The sequence below is a fragment of the Delphinapterus leucas genome, chromosome 2 (assembly GCF_059928025.1).
Source record: "Delphinapterus leucas isolate spDelLeu-1000000601 "Yukka" chromosome 2, BTC_Dleu_Yukka2, whole genome shotgun sequence".
NCBI lineage: Eukaryota > Metazoa > Chordata > Mammalia > Artiodactyla > Monodontidae > Delphinapterus > Delphinapterus leucas.
Window position 1 is genome coordinate 168,480,483 of NC_143130.1, and position 20,526 is coordinate 168,501,008.

The 20,526-nt window shown below is 39.3% G+C and overlaps 1 protein-coding gene across 2 annotated transcripts in view; it reads right to left on the reverse strand.

Moving 5' to 3' along the window:
• Positions 1-20,526, reverse strand: part of RPS6KA5 (ribosomal protein S6 kinase A5) — a 181,159-nt gene that overhangs the window by 84,552 nt on the left and 76,081 nt on the right. Inside the window, exon 3 of one of the 2 annotated variants that reach the window (XM_022576282.3) lies at positions 18,198-18,416. The exons of the other annotated variant lie outside the window; for it this stretch is intronic. Within the exon in view, the coding sequence (XP_022431990.2) occupies positions 18,198-18,416 (219 nt within the window). The remainder of the gene's footprint in view (positions 1-18,197; positions 18,417-20,526) is intronic. 2 annotated transcript variants of the gene reach the window in all.

Consider the following 20,526-nt stretch of genomic DNA (forward strand, 5'->3'; position numbering starts at 1 on the left):
TTCTGTAGGCATATCTCCATCTGACTCTCCTCTTCTGCCTTCCTCTTCCACTTTTATGGGCCCCCCCAGGGAATCCAGGATGATCTCCCTATTTTAAGGCCAGCTGACTAACAACTTTAATTCTATCTGCAACTTTAATTCCCTTAATTTGTTTGTCATGTAACCCAACATGCTCACAAGTCCTGAGGATGAGAATGTCAGCATCCTTGGGTGGCTGTTAGTCTGCCTACCACAGCCTCTATTCACTCCTAAACACAGGGCTGTTCCACTTCCACCCCCATAACACCAGTATAGTCTAAGGTTTAAAACAACCTCATGTTACTAAAGTAAATGGATACTTTGCAGTCTTCATGTTTCCTGACTTTTCAGCTGCACTTTGCAAACCAAGAGAAAGAATATTTCAGGAAGAGCACAGCGCAAGAATCATCCCTGTGGGTCCAGCCCAAAGTGAGTCTCCCCCAATGGTTGTGTTAAAGCCACTTAATTTGAGGTAGTTTATTATGCAGAAAAGGCTAATAGATACACTAGTAACTTGTAGATCATGCTTGTAACCAAGTGACTTGCTCAAGATCACACAGTTATTAATTGATGAAGTTGGAATTTAAATCCAATTTCATTTGACTCTCAAATCTAAAAGCCCTGCATGGCCCGTCTTTATTACACTATATTCATATTTACCTTCCTGTCTTTAGGCTATCACAGATGCTGGGTGAAGCCTTGTGTCTGTAATGTTCATCCCTATCCCCTCCTGTTGCTCCTCTAACTTCTATTTTTCCTCTTAAGTTACACTTTAAATGTCACTTCTCTGGACGGTCTTCCCTAATAACCCAGAATAGACTTAGGTCTTTTCACTAGTAACCTCTGCATTTCCTTCCAACTACTTACTTCAAGGGTTATTACTTAATTGTGTAATAATTTGTTTAATGTCTGTTCCCCTTTTAGATTATAAGGCCCGGAGGACAAGAATCTTGTCTAGGTTGTTTGCTACTCTTATCCAAGCACCTGGCACATAGTAAACAGGCAAGAATTTGTAGCATGAATGAAGAGTTCTACAACTGACAATCTTGATGCAGTTCACTTGTTGTATCAAAGGGTCAATATTCCAAGAGTCCTCCAAGAAACTTACACAATGAACTTGAAGAATCTGAAGCCATATATTATCTCTTAGATGAGCCATCATTTATTCCTCTCCTTTCAAGTTCTGCAAGACTCCTGTGCTTCTAAGTATTTCATTATTAGGCCCATGGACTGTGGGAAAAAGGCTTCACCAAAAGTTTGGCTGAAGTTTATGTCTAGAGAAGTAACAAGTCAGAATGCTCAGGACTTCTACCAATGTGCAATAATTCTAGTACTTTGACACATTAATATGTCCTTTAGAAAATAATTTAAAATTGCACTGTTAAAATGCCAGATTCTTTATTGTTCCCTTTTGAAAAAAGTTCTTTTTCTCTATCTTACTAGAATGACGTTAATTTAGGTCAAGCTTTTTTCATATTAGGGACGTAATTTATGTCTCATTTCAATGACATTTAATTGACACAGATACTTAACAACAGCGAGTAGATTTTGTTTTGTTGTTGTAAGGTTGCCCCACCCTCAATAACATTTATTCTTGGATATAGGATAGCCTGTGTGTGTGTGTGTGTGTGTGTGTGTGTGTGTGTGTGTGTCTCTCTGTCTGTCTCTCTGTGTGTATAGGAAGATGGGTGGAAACCGGAGGACAGAGAAGTAGCCTTTGAACTAGTAAATTTATTTTTTTAAACAGTGAATTAACTTTAAGAACTTGAACTGAAGATCACCACAAAATTTCCAGGATTCTAGAAACTCCCTAAGACAAAACTTTTAATATAGTTCTGACAATATCTCATGGGGCTATCATTAATGATACTGTATTATGAAAGCTGCTAAGAGAGTAGATCTTAAAAGTTCTCATCACAAGAAAAAAAATGTAACTATGTGAGGTGAAGGATGTTAACTTATTGCAGTGATCATTTCACAATATATACATATATCAAATCATGTTGGGTACCTTAAACTAATATAATGTTACATGTCAATTATATCTCAAGAAGACTAGAAAAAATGTACCTCATGGGATTAACATTAGGGCAAACAACATCTGCTTTCAATCAGAATTATTACTTTTAAAGTACATATTATTTAATTTACATTTCAAAACAAAAAAATTAGGTGTTCAAAGTCACCTGTAAGTATTTGCAACAATTTTTTCTATTCACACTATTAACCTCACTGTTAAGAAGCCACGCTATTAGAGCATTAAGAACACGGAAAGAATTCACTTTGTCGAGAAGAAACGTACATTGTTAGTTGGTAGAGGAGTTTCAGCTGCTCAAGACCTCTACACATTTGACTTGACTTAATGTTGAACCCAGAAACCTCTCTACTGTTTGTAGTTTACGTGCTTCTATTAACAGATGGAGAAACTGAAATCCACTGGAGATACTAAGTTCCATAAGCCTTGGAGTATTACTGAGAACTACAGAAACTTCCTGATAGCTCTGTTTTCCACTGAGGATGCAAAAGGATAACCATGTAAGGATCTGGCCAGCCAGCTTTTTAGGCTATGTCTTGTTCATGCAATCTCACAGAAATCTGCTGGTAGGAGAGGAAGTAGCCGAGTTAACTGACAGAAAGAAGGGCTAAAACCTACATCTCCTACTTTCAAAGAAAGAGTCTCTGTTCCTCTTTCACTCTCCAAACGCCTACTTCTATCTAGTAATGCTCTGACTGACCTCTCGTCCTCTAGCCTTTTGATCTCAAATTCTCTTTAGAATTTCTCTGCTTCATATTTCTTCTTACAATGGCAGCTTCCAAAGAGCTAACTGCCATTATCCCATATTTCCCCCATCTTTCAGTACCCAGCCATCCCCAACTATGCCCTGTTCCTAGGTCTTATTTTTTTTTTTCCTACAAAATTTTCTGTTCCTTCGGAGACACTTCATGTACATCAATCCCACACATTCTGGTCCTCACTTCCACCTACTCTTCCTCCTCCAGACCACCTAAATCGTGCTTGATTGCTCCCTGTCTGGTGTCTCAAGTGCAGTCAGTCTTAATGTGATGGACCACACATACCTGAAGGTAATTTCTTTTTAATGTCACGCCAGAGTCATCTCACTTTTTCTGGTTTTAGCTCAACATTCGAATGGCACCTCTTGCGAATGCATTCCAGGGCATCAAAATCATTACAAAGTTCTGACAAAGACATATCTATTTATCAGTGCTGTGAATTAGTCATATTTACTTCAAAGTGAGGAAGCTCCTTCAGTCACTGTCTGTTTCGCTCTACACTGTAGAATGCAACGGATCATGAACGATTCTAATTGTTACCATCTCAGCAAGTATCCTCACCTCTGCAATTTCTGAGATGAAACTAATACTCGAAAGTGAAACTTTAATGTCTTAAACACCTTTTAGCTCGTGTTGAAAGGATGACTCATGATGACAGAACTATCTACAAGGCAGGGGTGGCACTCATTATTGAGAATGCTCCTTGGCATCACCTTTATAAATACCTTTGTGATTTGCTTCTTTAGTGTCTTGTGAATTCTGATTAATCTAACAGTTTACACAGTCATAGATCAGCTGGTGTTTTGACAAAATTACTACTAACAGACATCAGAGAACACCAAAAGAAAAATGGTTTTTTATAGATTATTTCCTACGTAGCATTCCTTCCCACTGACAGTTGAAATGAATACGAGTTTTAAGAGCGAGAGAGAGAATAGATGAAAATATTTTTATATTTCTTGTTGTAAGCATGCAGAGAGAGGTACAGAAAAAGTGATAAAAAGAGGTATGGTCTCCATGTTATAAGATTTGGAAAGGCTAAAACAATATAAAGGAGAAAACCCGTCAAATCTATATGATGCCATTAGATATAAATTAAAACAAAGCCTAAAAAGATATTAATAATGTAGAATTAAAAGAAAAAAACATAGATGTGACTTATAACAGATGAATTTACTTCAGGGGTCAACAAATTACAGTCCAGAGACAAAATCTAGTCCACTGCCGCTGACCCCTGATTTAGAGGATAGCAGAAACAACATAAATGGGTGGAAGGCAATTACACCTAAACAAAGAATACTGTGGGAAACAATCATCCGTACTCAGTGCTGAGAGAAATGCTATGTTCCGTATCTGGCAAATGTCAAAGGTAGGCATCTGTCAAAGTAATACCAACACGACAATGATCTTATCATGTGGAGAAGCCTGTGCTAAGGAAGCAGTTTATACCAAAGCAGCAGCCTGAAGAAATCCCCAGTAAGCCACGAATCCTGGTAGCAGCGTGATGGCAGTCTAGACCTGAATCTCCAAGTCTGCTCCCGAAGCATCTTAAAGAACAGCAAGAATGACTGTAAACCTCCACAACCTACTCCTTCAGCAAAACTTAGAGCCTAAGAAAACCCATACCCACCAAACAGCACGCGGTGAGCAGGCTGAGAAAGAACAGGGCAGGACACAAGTACTCACGGGAAGGTAGGAAAATGCAGTAAGACAGCAAGAGATAAATGAACATACAAAAATTAACAGCTCTCCTCTAGAAGATATGGTTGGAAAGAAGACCCTACTAATATCAACAGATGATTGAATATCTAAGATTAACTTAATAAATGTGGGTAGGAAGAAAATGATAAAAAAAACTCCTGAAGGTCTCAGAGGAAGAGTTCAACATATGAGAAGACATACCATGTTCTTGAACAGGAAAAACCCAAATCATAAAAATGTCAATTCTCCCTACATTTTTTAAAAAATATAAAACAATTGCACTAAAAACACCCTAACAAGTTTCTCCCCCCAAAACCAGGCAATTTGATTCTAAAGTTCATGTTGAAAATAAAGCAACATGATGGGCCCCCAAAAGCTCTGAAAAATAAGAGAAATGAAAGACAAAAGGGGTCTAGCCTGGCCAGGTATTAAAACATATTGTAAAACTTTGATAAACTAAAACAGTATGGTAATGGCATATGGTTCAACCAACCAAACAGGTCTGTCAGTCAGTCAGTAAGCAGACCTGAACATATATGAGAATTTAAAATATGAAAAAAGCAGAACCTCAAGTCAGTGTAAACTTGGACTTTTTACTCCATGGTGTTGGGAGGAGTAAACATCCATGTAGATGTTCTCCACGCAAAAAATAAAACCATCCAAGTACTGAAAAACACATCGGTGAACTCCTTTATAACCACAGGAGTTGAGGAGATCTTTCTAACTATGACTTAAAATCCATAAGCCATGAAGATAGTTTTTAAATAAATTCTACTATACAAAAATTTAAAAATTTTACGTGGTAAAAACATCATAAAGTCAGGATAAAAGAAATATTTACTATGTATATCACAAATGTTTAATCTCTCAAAGAGCTCCTAGAAAATTGAGAAGAAAAAATGGGCAAAGGGTACAAACAGACAATTCTCAGAAAAAGACAAATGACCCCCTTAAACATATGAAAAAGATGTTCAACCTCACTTAAAAAATGCAGATTAACTCTACACTGAGACACCACCTCATCTATGAGACAGGCAAATATTCAGAAGCTTGAGAATATGCTCTGTGGAGAAACAGATACTCTAATACAATGCTGGTGGGAGTGTAAAATGGTACAACCCCTATGAAAAAGTATATGCAAAATTACAGATGGCAAAAATATACATCGAGCAATCTCCTTCCAGGAATCAAGCCTACAGTTTTTCCCTATGCAAGTGGGAAATGACATGTACAAGTTGTACCCTGAATCATCAAAATAAAAGACTGGAAACAACCCAAGGATCCAGTCCTAGGGAACTGGTTAAGTATGCTATGGAATAGAATGTAATATTATGCAGGGATAAAAAAGAATGGGGAAGATCTTTATGAACTGATACAGAGTAAATGCTAGGATACACTGTTAAGTGAAAAAAAGAAAGGTCAGAATAGTATCAATACCTACAGCAGGCTACTTCTGGTTATGACTGAAGACAACTGATTATCAGGGACCCTGAAATACAGCACCATTTGAGTTTGCTCTTTAACTTCTAACTTTGAATACTGACAATTAAAGGGACTGCGTCTTGCCTTTCCATTAGAAACTGCATCTCAGGGAAACCAAAACATTACAGTGGATGAGAGAAAACCACACTCTTCAGAAGAATGACAACTAATAAATATAGAAGAAATGACAGATTTAGAAAAATCACCATTTTGCAACTCATGATGAAACAGTTGCTTTAAAAAAAAAGAATTATGAAGTGTTAAATGTTAAAACCATAAAGTGTCAAAACATCACAGAGATTATTTTCACTTCTAAGGAAAAAAACATAACTCCATTATAAATGGATCAGACTGTCATCTCTGTAATTGCCTTAGCATTACTAACAACCAGTTAATAGGTTCCTCTTGATATGATACAATATGAAATATGCAACATCACCTATGGTGTGTTCTACCTAAAATATTTAATGTCAATCTGTAAAGACTTTAGCTCTAATTTCCCAAATAGTGGAATTTAGCAGAGGAATAACCTTAAGATACTACAAGATATTTTTTCAGACCAATAAACCAAGGATATAAAAAAGGGAATGTTCCAGATTAAGAGACTTCAAGGACATAACAACCAAGTGAGTGTTCCTGGTTTGGACAAATCAGCTGTAAAGGATATTATGGGACAATGAGTGAAATGTCAACATGAACTTGTGTGGTAGATGGCCACAAATTCTTTGCAGTCGCCTCATTAAGAAGTGAAGTCGGGCTTCCCTGGTGGCGCAGTGGTTGAGAGTCCGCCTGCCAATGCAAGGGACATGGGTTTGTGCCCCGGTCTGGGAAGATCCCACATGCCGCGGAGCGGCTGGGCCCGTGAGCCATGGCCACTGAGCCTGCACGTCCGGAGCCTGTACTCCGCAACAGGAGAGGCCACAGCAGTGAGAGGCCTGCGTACCGCAAAAAAAAAAAAAAAAAAAAAAAAAAGAAGTGAAGTCTATCGAGGATGTGGAGAAAAGAGAACCCTTGGCACTGTTGGCGGGAATGTAAACTGGTGCAGCCCCTATGGAAAACAGTATGGAGCTTCCTCAAAAAATTAAAAATACAGCAACCATATAATCCAGAAATTCCACTCCTGGGTATTTATCTGAAGAAAACAAAAATACTAACTTGAAAAAATATATGCATCCCCATGTTCACTGCAGCATTATTTATAATAGGCAAAATATGGAAACAACCTAAGTATCCATTAATGAGTGAATGACTGAATAAAGAAAATGCTGTGTGTGTGCACGTGTGTATTTCTATATATATGTAAAATGGAATATCATTCAGCCATAAAGAAGAATGAAATCTTGCCATTTACGACACTATGGATGAACCTTGAGGGCATTATGCTAAGTGAGATAAGTCAGACAGAGAAAGACAAATACCATATGATCTCACTTTATGTGGAATCTAAAACAAAGAAGCAAACAAATCAAGCTCATAGCTAGAGAGTAGACTGGTGGCTGACAGAGGTGAGGGATTGGGGGGGATAGGCAAAATGGCTGCAGGGAGCCAAAAGGTATAAACTTCTATCTCTAAAATAAATAAGTTATGGGGATGTAATGTACAGCATGGCGACTACAGTTAATACTACTGGATTGCATATGTGAGAGGCCCTAAGAGAGTAAACCTTCAAAGTTCTCATCACAACCAAAAAAGTTCTGTAACTGTGTGTGATGGATGTTAAGAGACTTACTGTGGGGATCATTCTGCAATATATACAGGTATCAATTCATTACGTTGTTTACCTGAAACTAATATAATGCTGTATGTCCATTATATTTCAATTAAGAAAATCTTAGGGGCTTCCCTGGTGGCGCAGTGGTTAAGAATTCGCTGGCCAATGCAGGGGACACAGGTTCGAGCCCTGGTCTGGGAAGATCCCACATGCCGCGGAGCAACTAAGCCCGTGCACCACAACTACTGAGCCTGCGCTCTAGAGCCCGCAAGGCACGACTACTGAGTCTGTGCGCCACAACTACTGAAGCCCGCACACCTAGAGCCCATGCGCCATAACTACTGAAGCCTGTGCGCCACAGCTACTGAGGCTGTGCACCACAACTACTGAAGCCCGCGTGCCTAGAGCCCATGCTCCACAAGAGAAGCCACCGCAATGAGAAGCCTGTGCACTGCAATGAAGAGGGGCCCCTGCTCACTGCAACTAGAGAAAGCCCGTGTGCAGCAACAAAGACCCAACGCAGCCAAAAATAAATAAATTCATTAAAAAAAAATCTTAAAAAAAAAACGTGAAAAGAAGTGAAGTCTATTTCCCTACTCACTAAATCTGGGTTGGTCTCGTGTTAGAAGTAAGGATCATAGGGGCTTTTGGCAGGACCTGTTAGGCTGAGCCCTGGCTCGCGAGCTTGCAGGGGAACAGCACAGGTTAATGTGTCTCTATAGAGCTCATGAAGTCGGTTTAATTCATGCATGAACACGAGTTCAGTTTTCATACGGCTTTTTTAGAGACACAAGCCATTGTGCATAATTGAGCCAAATCCTTCAGTTCTTGTGTTTAGAAAGGTAATCAGTGTGTGTTTTCTCCTCTTAATCTAGTGTGTGCAGTTACACATCTGTCTGTGGATAAACTCATAATGTTCATTGCTTAGCATCTCCTATGAACTGATTTCCAGGGAGGAAAACCAAAAGGGAAACCTCCAATTCCTCTCCTTTCAGCAGATGTGGGGGAGATGGTTGGAGGCTATGGGCTCAACTGTGAAGTTCAGCTGTGTGTGGCGAATTTTTAGCAGTCATGTTATTTTTTTATTTTTATTTTTTGTGGTATGCGGGCCTCTCACTGTTGCAGCCTCTCCCATTGTGGAGCACAGGCTCCGGACACGCAGGCTCAGCGGCCATGGCTCATGGGCCCAGCCGCTCCGTGGCATGTGGGATCTTCCCAGACCGAGGCACGAACCTGTGTCCCCTGCATCAGCAGGCGGACTCTCAACCACTGCGCCACCAGGGAAGCCCAGCAGTCATGTTCTGACTTGATGTGAGGAGGCTCCACATCCACCCCTCTGTGGGGACAAGTGACTTGTGAGATTAACCTTGGGAGGCAGGTGGGTCAGTGTGGAGAACGAGAGAGGCCCTGCCTGGCTGGGGAAGAGGAATCGGTGGTACCAGGAGAGCAGTGGCAGCCCTCCTCCCCTTCCACCTTGAGGAGGAGGTTCCAGGAAGTTGCCCCCTTACCTGAGCTCCAGTTCAGGTGGACTTGCTTTAGGGCCCCTGACACAGAAGCTGGAGTTCTGCCTCTCCACTGCTAAGTGGAATCTGGAATCTCTCATCTACCTCTTAGTCAATCAGTTTCTACATGTGAGAAGCAAGCCTGTGGGCCAGTGTCCTCATACATGCTGTGGACTTAAAAAATAATTCAGTGGTTCCCTGGAAAACCAGTCCCAGGGTTCCTACAATTGGTAGTTTCTACCTGAATTTTAACTGGTATTGCGTACCTGGATTTTGATCGGTTAGCCTCAATTATACCTTGGCATAATCATTTCTGGTGACCAAATCATAAAGTTCTATCAGGGCACCTGTGTCAGTGGTGCTATGCTGGTCAAAATTTGAGACTTTGAAATAAAAAATTTGTCATATTCATGCCTCAAAAAAAAAAAAGAAAGAAAGAAAGAAAGAAAGAAAGAAGTGAAGCTATGTAAGTTCCAGAGCCTGGCCTCATAAGGCCTTGCGGCCTCTATGTTTGCCTTCCTGGCTGTCTTCATGAGCTGCCCTGAGACTGCCATGATGTGAGAAGCTGATCTACTACTGCACTGGGAGGATGAGAGGCCACGTGAAGAAGAAAAGAGGTGCCCCAACCAACAGCAGCACCAACTTTCAGACACAAGAATGAAACCACATTAGCCCTCAAGCCCAGCCAGCTCTCCAGCTTACAGCCACATGAGCAAGCCAGCCAACCCATAAAACCATGAGAGATCTGCCCAGCCAACCCAGAGAATCATGAGAAAATAAATCATTGTTTAAGCAACGAAATTTTAGAGTGGTTCATTATGCAGCAGTAAATGTGTATCACTGAATATTAAATGAAATGAAAATTTATTAACCAGGAAAAGTGGACATCATTGACTGAAAGAAAACAAAAAAAAAAGCTGTTTACAGAGAAGCAAGTAGAACTACAATCCTGCAGCCTGTGGAACAAAAACCACATTCACAGAAAGACAGACAAGATGAAAAGGCTGAGGGCTATGTACCACTTGAAGGAACAAGATAAAACCCCAGAAAAATAACTAGATGAAGTGGAGATAGGCAACCTTCCAGAAAAAGAATTCAGAATAATGATAGCGAAGATAATCCAGGACCTCGGAAAAAGAATGGAGACAAAGATTCAGAAGATGCAAGAAATGTTTAACAAAGATCTAGAAGAATTAAAGAACAAGCAAACAGAGATGAACAACACAATAACTGAAATGAAAAATACACTAGAAGGAATGAACAGCAGAATAACTGAGGCAGAAGAACGGATAAGTGACCTGCAAGACAGAATGGTGGAATTCACTGCTGCGGAACAGAATAAAGAAAAAAGAATGAAAAGAAATGAAGACAGCCTGAGAGACCTCTGGGACAACATTAAACGCAACAACATTCACATTATAGGGGTCCCAGAAGGAGAAGAGAGAGAGAAAGGACCCAAGAAAATATTTGAAGAGATTGTAGTCGAAAAATTCCCTAACATGGGAAAGGAAATAGCCACCCACATCCAGGAAGCGTAGAGAGTCCCATACAGGATAAACCCAAGGAGAAACACGCCGAGACACACAGTAATCAAATTGGCAAAAATTAAAGACAAAGAAAAATTATTGAAAGTAGCAAAGGAAAAATGACAAATAACATGCAAGGGAACTCCCATAAGGTTAATAGCTGATTTCTCAGCAGAAACTCTACAAGCCAGAAGGGAGTGGCATGATATACTTAAAGTGATGAAAGGGAAGAATCTACAACCAAGATTACTCTACCTGGCAAGGATTTCGTTCAGATTCGATGGAGAAATCAAAACCTTTACAGACAAGCAAAAGCTAAGAGAACTCAGCACCACCAAACCAGCTCTACAAGTGCTAAAGGAACTTCTCTAAGTGGGAAACACAAGGGAAGAAAAGGACCTACAAAAACAAACCCAAAACAATTAAGAAAATGGTAATAGGAGCATGCATATCGATAATTACCTTAAACGTGAATGGATTAAATGCTCCAACCAAAAGACACAGGCTTGCTGAATGGATACAAAAACAAGACCCATATGTATGCTGTCTACAAGACACCCACTTCAGACCTAGGAACACATTCAGACTGAAAGTGAGGGGATGGAAAAAGATATTCCATGCAAATGGAAATCAAAAGAAAGCTGGAGTAGTAATACTCATATCAGATAAAATAGACTTTAAAATAAAGAACGTTACAAGAGACAAAGAAGGACACTACATAATGATCAAGGGATCAATCCAAGAAGAAGATATGACAATTATAAATATATATGCACCCAGCACAGGAGCACCTCAATACATAAGGCAACTGCCAACAGCTATAAAAGAGGAAAGCGACAGTAACACAATAATAGTGGGGGACTTTAACACCTCACTTACACCGATGGACAGATCATCCAGACAGAATATTAACAAGGAAACACAAGCTTTAAATGACACAATAGACCAGATAGATTTAATCAATATTTATAGGACATTCCATCCAAAAACAGCAGATTACACGTTCTTCTCAAGTGCGCACGGAACATTCGCCAGGATAGGTCACATCTTGGGTCACAAATCAAGCCTCAGTAAATTTAAGAAAATTGAAATCATACCAAGCATCTTTTCTGACCACAATGCTATGAGATTAGAAATCAGTTACAGGGAAAAAAACGTAAAAAACACAAACACATGGAGGCTAAACAATACGTTACTAAATAACCAAGAGATCACTGAAGAAATCAAAGAAGAAACCAAAAAATACCTAGAGACAAATGAAGATGAAAACACGACATTCCAAAACCTATGGGATGCAGCAAAAGCAGTTCTAAGAGGGAAGTTTACAGCTATACAAGCCTACCTCAAGAAACAAGAAAAATCTCAAATAAACGCTCTAACCTTACACCTAAAGGAGCTAGAGAAAGAAGAGCAAACAAAACCCAAAGTTAGCAGAAGGAAAGAAATCATAAAGATCAGAGCAGAAATAAATGAAATAGAAACAAAGAAAACAATAGCAAAGATCAATAAACCTAAAAGCTGGTTCTTTGAGAAGATAAACAAAATTGATAAACCATTAGCCAGACTCATCAAGAAAAAGAGGGAGAAGACTCAAATCAATAAAATTAGAAATGAAAAAGGAGAAGTTACAACAGACACTGCAGAAATACAAAGCATCCTAAAAGACTACTACAAGCAACTCTATGCCAATAAAATGGACAACCTGGAAGAAACGGACAAATTCTTAGAAAGGTATAACCTTCCAATACTGAACCAGGAAGAAATAGAAAATATGAACAGACCAATCACAAGTAATGAAATTGAAACTGTGATTAAAAATCTTCCAACAAACAAAAGTCCAGGACCAGATGGCTTCACAGGTGAATTCTATCAAACATTCAGAGAAGAGCTAACACCCATCCTTTTCAAACTCTTCCAAAAAATTGCAGAGGTAGGAACACTCCCATACTCATTCTATGAGGTCACCATGACCCTGATACCAAAACCAGACAAAGATACTACAAAAAAAGAAAATTACAGACCAATATCATTGATGAATATAGATGCAAAAATCCTCAACAAAATACTAGCAAACAGAAGCCAACAACACATTAAAAGGATGATACACTATGATCAAGTGGGATCTATCCCAGGGATGCAAGGATTCTTCAATATACGCAAATCAATCAATGTGATACACCATATTAACAAACTGAAAAATAAAAACCATATGATCATCTGGTTTTAGATGCAGAAAAAGATGCAGAAAAAGCTTTTGACAAAATTCAACACCCATTTATGATAAAAACTCGCCAGAAAGTGGGCATAGAGGGAACCTACCTCAACATAATAAAGGCCATATATGACAAACGCACAGCAAACATCATTCTCAATGGTGAAAAACTGAAAGCATTTCCTCTAAGATTGGGAACAAGACAAGGATGTTCACTCTTGCCACTATTATTCAACATAGTTTTGGAAGTCTTAGCCATGGCAATCAAAGAAGAAAAAGAAATGAAAGGAATACAAATTGGAAAAGAAGCAGTAAAACTGTCACTGTTTGCAGATGACATGATACTATACATAGAGAATCCTAAAGATGCCACCAGAAAACTACTAGAGCTAATCAATGAATTCGGTAAAGTTGCAGGATACAAAATTAATGCACAGAAATATCTTGCATTCCTATACACTAATGATGAAAAATCTGAAAGAGAAATTAAGGAAACACTCCCATTTACCACTGCAACAAAAAAGAATAAAATACCTAGGAATAAACCTACCTAGAGAGACAAAAGACCTGTAGGCAGAAAACTATAAGACACTGTTGAAAGAAATTAAAGACGATACAAACAGATGGAGAGATATACCATGTTCTTGGATTGGAAGAATCAATACTGTGAAAATGACTATACTACCCAAAGCAATCTACAGATTCAATGCAATCCCTATCAAATTACCAATGGCACTTTTTACAGAACTAGAACAAAAAATCTTAAAATTTGTATGGAGACACAAAAGACCCCGAACAGCCAAAGCCGTCTTGAGGGAAAACAACGGAGCTGGAAGAATCAGACTCCCTGACTTCAGACCACACTACAAAGCTACAGTAATCAAGACAACATGGTACTGGCACAAAAACAGAAATATAGATCAATGGAACAGGATAGAAAGCCCAGAGATAAACCCACACACCTATGGTCAACTAATCTATGACAAAGGAGGCAAGGATATACAATGGAGAAAAGGCAGTCTCTTCAATAAGTGGTGCTGGGAAAACTGGACAGCTACATGTAAAAGAATGAAATTAGAACACTCCCTAATACCATACACAAAAATAAACTCAAAATGGATTAGAGACCTAAATGTAAGACCAGACACTATAAAACTCTTAGAGGAAAACATAGGAAGAACACTCTTTGACATAAATCACAGCAAGATCTTTTTTGATCCACCTCCTAGAGTAATGGAAATAAAAATAAACAAATGGGATCTAATGAAACTTAAAAGCTTTTGCAAAGCAAAGGAAACTACAAATAAGATGAAAAGACAACTCTCAGAATAGGAGAAAATATTTGCAAACGAATCAACGGACAAAGGATTAATCTCTAAAATATATAAACAGCTCATGCAGCTCAATATTAAAAAAACAAACAACCCAATCAAAAAATGGGCAGAAGACCTAAATAGACATGTCTCCAAAGAGGACATACAGATGGCCAAGAAGCACATGAAAAGCTGCTCAACATCACTAATTATTAGAGAAACGCAAATCAAAACTACAATAAGGTATCACCTCACATCGGTCAGAATGGCCATCATCACAAAATCTACAAACAACAAATGCTGGAGAGGGTGTGGAGAAAAGGGAAAACTCTTGCACTGTTGGTGGGAATGTAAATTGATAACAGCCACTATGGAGAAAAGTATGAAGGTTCCTTCAAAAACTAAAAAATAGAATTACCATACTACCCAGCAATCCCACTACTGGGCATATACCCAGAGGAAACCGTAATTCAGAAAGACACATGCACCCCAATGTTCATTGCTGCACTATTTACAATAGTCAGGTCACGGAAGCAACCTAAATGTGCATCGACAGACAAATGGATAAAGAAGATGTGGTACATATATACAATGGAATATTACTCAGCCATAAAAAGGAACGATATTGGGTCATTTTAGAGACGTGGATGAATCTAGAGACTGTCATACAGAGTGAAGTAAGTCAGAAATAGAAAAACAAATATCGTATATTAACACATATATGTGGAACCTAGAAAAATGGCACAGATGAACCGGTTTGCAGGGCAAAAATAGAGACACAGATGTAGAGAACAAACGTATGGACACCAAGGGGGGAAAGTGGCGGGGGGTGCGGGTGGTGGTGTGATGAATTGGGCGATTGGGATTGACACGTATACACTGATGTGTATAAAATTGATGACTAATAAGAACCTGCTGTATAAAAAAATAAATGAAATAAAATTCAAGAAAAAAAAGCTGGTTACAAATCCTATGTACAGGACAATTTCACTTTGATGAAACATACATGCATGCAGACACACAGACAAAAAGATCTAGAAGGATATACTAGGTAATAACAGAGAAATATATGTATAATGAGGTAAACTCTGGGTAGTGAAAATATATATTTTCTCTTCTTATTTTTGTTTTCCTATAGCTTCTATATGCATATATATGCTTTTGTAGTAATAAGGCAGTTGTTAAAAATATGTTTTTAAAAAGGTCTATTGTGTTTACTTATTCATCAGAGCAGAAGGTCAGCTGGATCCCTGAAAAGCTTGACTTGTAAATTCTTGCTATTAACCTCTAACAGTACCCCAAAACTAGATAAAGTAAGTTAATCAATAAGCCTTTAAAGACAGTTATGGGCTGAAACTGTCTCCCCCAAATTCATATATTGAAATCTTAACCCCCAACACCTCAGAACGTGACTGTATTTGTAATCAAGGCCTTTGAAGAGATAATTAAGTTATTAAAATGAGGCCATTAGGGTAGGCTCTAATCCAATCTGATTCCTGTCCTTACAAGAAGAGAAAATTTGAACACAAAAAGGGACACCAGGGGTGTGAATGTACAGAGGGAGGACCATGTGAAAAGGCAGCAAGTGGGGGGCCCTCTGCAAGCAGAGGAGAGAGCCCTGGGACAGACCTTTTCCTTATGGCCCTCAGAGGAAACCAACCCTGCTGGCACTTGAGTTTAGACTTCCAGGTGCCAGAACTGAGAAAAAAGAAATTTCTGTTGTTTAAGCCACCCAGTCTGTGATATTTTGTTATGGCGGCCCTAGCAGGCTGAGACAGTATTTGGAGAACTGACCTAGCGTGAGTTCTAAGCACTGCAAACAAATAATGGAACGATAAAAACAGTTTATAATAATGTCCTGTTCAAGATTTCTCAAAAGTTTTGTCTTTAAAGTCAAATAGGGACTTCCCTGGCGGTCAGTGGTGGTTAAGACTCCACGCTTCCACCGCAGGGAGCACAGGTTCAATCCCTGGTTGGGGAACTAAGATTCCACATGCCACGCGGGATGGCCAAAAAAAAAAAAAAGTCAAATAACAACTACAGACATGCACAAAGAGAATGACAGTAAACATATCCACATGGAGAGGAGGCAGAGGGCATGCTTTCTAAATGCACTGCCATACAATGGAACGAGTTCACTGTCTACATTCTACTCGTGAGCTGGCACAAGAGATGGGTTTTCTTATCTTGGTTTGTATTTATTTATTTGTGGGTCACTGACAAAGAGCAAAAGTAATGAAGAGCCAACAACAAAAAAAGCAACATTATCAAGGACGATTTGTTTTTTAATCAGATCCAACATATTTCACTCATCTACTTTTAAGTTAAAAATATCAGGCTGGCCAAAAGGTTCCTTCAGTTTTTAAGTAAAAATGAAAGACACATTTTTTATTTTCACCAAGAACTTTAATGAACAACGTATTCACTGAACCTTTTGGCCAACCCAATATTATTTATAAACTATACTATTACAATAAACAATTTTTAAAAGATTGAGTCCAGTTATGGTCAGGAAACAGAAAAAAGAGAGAAGAGAGAGAAGCTGTGGTGTGGTGATGCAGAGGCCAGGAGTTTGGGTTCTTACTACTTCTGGCTACTACGATCTTATGTCCCCTACAACCTACTGGGTAAAAGTACAGAAGGAATTATCTTTAAAAATCAGTAAATAACAGCTGACAGACACACACGGGGGCAGAATGAAGGCCTGAAACAACAGGCAGGTGATAACATTGGTGCAGACTCTGACAGGACGGGAGAGACTGTGGCCTATGTATATGAAAGATTTGGGATGGTTAGTTGACGGTAAGCACTGCAAGACAGGCCTGAAGTGTAACTTCATGACTCAAAAAGTGAATGCAATTTTAGGCATCACTAATAAAAGTATAATTTTCAAAATGAGAGCATTCGATAAAGTTGCCAAATACCACTAGTAATCAAAGAAAACAGGAGCACTGTCGGGCAGACTTTGAAATGAGTCAGATCTGAGTTCCAATCTTTATTCTCAAGCTTATACAAGATACGTGACTGCAGGAAATGCAGCTTCCAGAACCTTCAACATCTCTAATGAGAGGACTCTGGCAGTGTTGTAGGGGTCAGTGATACTGTGGGTAACACCTAGTGTGGTGCTGGCACACTGAAGGCACTCAAGAAATAGCTAATGCTTACAGAGCACTGTGTGAAATTCTACCTCATCTAATCCACAGAAGAGATCAATAACAGGGGATTATAATACATAAGTGCAAATTCTCAAAAGAACGGGACTAATACTATAACAGAAGAAATAGTCTATGATGGAAGAGTATAATACTCTAAGTACTGCCATGTAGGAATAGAAAATGGTACAACTTTTCTGCAAAGAAATCTGGCAATATGCGCAGAGGATATTTCCAAAGTCCATATACAATGGTCCAACTCTGGGAAAGGAAAGGATTCAGAAAGCGTCTGTGGGGAGAAATGGGAGTGAGCAACGGGTTGACTGATTAGTGGGTATCTCCATGAAAAGCAGGTTTATCACCAGAAAAACAAAGCATCTCTAAGAATAGAAATCTTTTCTTTTTTCTTTTTCCTAATTACTGATTTCCATAAATATCCCTTGTTGGCCCAAACTTGTACGTTCCTAAGAATTGTGGCCCACTTTCCCACTCAGCTCAGCACATCTGAATGGAAGACACCACCCAGGGAAGCAGCCACCCAAATGACTCAACTGTTTTAAGATTAATAAAGGAGTGTGGAAGAGAAGTGCACAAATTCCTTCAGGACGGGAGGTCCCAAATCCAGAGCAATTCATGATGTTCAAGGAAATGCCACCACTGAGAGAGGAATGAAACTCAAAAGATTTCATTTCTTCTAAGTCTGAAGTATGCTTCCTTTTGAGTGCATTACGGCACAAGACCCAAGTTTTCGTAAAATGTCAAAAGTCTGATGACAACTGACACTTACCTAAAATGAGATGAAGTTTGGTTTCTGTCTGGAAAGCGTAGTGCAATGTCACCAAAAACGGCGACTGCCTGATGTGCTCTAGGACCTGTCGTTCTGTCCTTGTGTGCTCGGTGGTTTTGGCCTTTTGAACTATTGTTGCCTTTTTCAAAACTTTCATGGCATACAGCTTTCCAGCATCATGACCACTTATTTTACGAACTAGAAACACTTTTCCATAAGCTGAAAATGAAAAGAAAAGAGAAAAAGAGTTAAAAGGCTACACAGGCGGAGTGGTAATTTAGTGCAAGTTGAAAGTTACAATGCACAAAGGAACACTCTTTGAATGAAAATGTATCCTTAGTGCTGTTTCCAATAGTTCTTTGACATATTTCTTCAATTTTATGTCAGACATATTTCTAGGTCTAGGCCTCAATATACATATCTAATCACTGATGACAAAGTTATGCTTTCACTCTTTTACTGTTATTCTCTCCTCAGTATTTTTAGCTGTAGGAAACTAGCTCTTATTATGGTCAATTAACTACTAGGTTTTGCTGCTGTTGTAAACAAATGAAAATAGTTCTTAAGAATCTCAAAAAACAAAAAAATCTCATACACACATATAAATTAAGTACCTCAAGTACTCCTCTATACTTATTAAAAAAGTCTAAAGCAACATAAGCTGGCATTATATAAACAAAAGAGATCTTCAGATGTGAAAGACATTAAAAGGCCCTAAATTGCAAGCAGTACCAACAGAAGCCCCTTTACATCTCTGGGCAGTAATTCACAGGTTAGTGGGTCAACCTCGCCACATTCTCCCTAAGTGAGGGCTCAGTTGGGCAAATCCTGTGTGGAGTGCCACTACCCTAGGTGAGGCATTGGGGCCACATGGATACTGTGCCCAGAGCAGGTATCCGCGTTTATTTCCCTAGGGAAGTGGGAAGAGGGCACGAAGAGGTGGGACGAAGGAGGAAGGGGAAGGCAGGCAAAAACCCTGAGAGGGAAGGGGTAGGCGCCCAATCCATCCCTACGAGGTATAAAGGCTCTTCTCTTCTCAAAATGCAAACACCTCCTGGGATGGTTGAGCCCAGTCCCACTTTGGAAGTTAAGTGCATTCATCAGACCATTCTGGAGTTGGTCTGAGTTCTGCCCCAGACTGGTGCTTCCGTAGACCCTGCCCACACCTCGACAGTAATTAGCACAAAATCCTATTCTAATCCAGCCACTAGACCAAGAGAGCTTTAAGGGAAGGGCTCTTGTATCTTGGCTGTTATTTGGTTTAGTACTTCAGGAAGTAAATGAGTGCCGACCCAAGATGTACAACAGACAAAGAACGGTGGCGGTGCTCCTGAGGAGGGAGAGAAACGACATTCCTCAAGGACTTAGCGATGCAGTCTCCGTGCTAAGTATACTCCACACAGTGATTCACTCACTCCTCAGAACAGCCAGTGAAGTTGGTACTCGCAGTAATTCCATTCTGCAGATCAGGAAGCAGATTCAGAATACTTAAGGAAGTGGCCAGAAGACTTGGGTAAAAAGTGGCAGAGCTGATTCAGATGAAAGCAGCGTGATTCCAGGGACCACACGCTTAACCATAAATGAATTTTTTCTTTAAATAAGAGAGATTCTTCTTCGGTACTAGAAATCGGATGTTCTAGATTTTAATAAAACCAACACCGTAAACATGCTGAACACATTCTGGGATACAGTAAAAAGTTCATAAAAGGTTTGTGTCTTATCTCGTTATAAATAAAACAATTATAGATTGAGAGTTTAGTAAGGCAGAAGTGAACCAAAAAAGAAAATGACAGCTTTTAGAACCTAACAAATTAACCTAAAGTATACAAATGAAAAAAGTTAATCTATTCAAAAGCAGTGAAATGAAGCTAGAGAATATTCTAAAGCAGAGTACTATACCTTCCATGGAGTAAGGCACTATAAAAACCCAGAAGAAAGTCAAGTCCTCTGTTAAGTACGGGGCTTTTGTGTTCCCTACACACATGGCACCTGCTCTAGATTCCTGTTCTGAGGTTCCTATCTCCAGAGTGCTGTGGTCCTTAGAAATTATGTTATCCATCTATCTTCTCCAACAAAGAAAATCTTTCTACAACGTCACAGAAAGATGGCTATGAGCTTCTTCCCAGTGCTCACGTGTGTCTTTCAGTCCAGGTGCTGACCAATGTGGCAGATGGACCGCAGGGTGTTAGCATCTAACAGCTGAGTACCTGTCAGGCACTTTCGAGTTGGATTACTTCATTTGATTCTTCTCACATCCCTACGAGGAGGTGAGGATGACCTCCACTTTACAGATGAAGAAACTGGAGCGTAAAGGAGCTGGGTCCCTTGC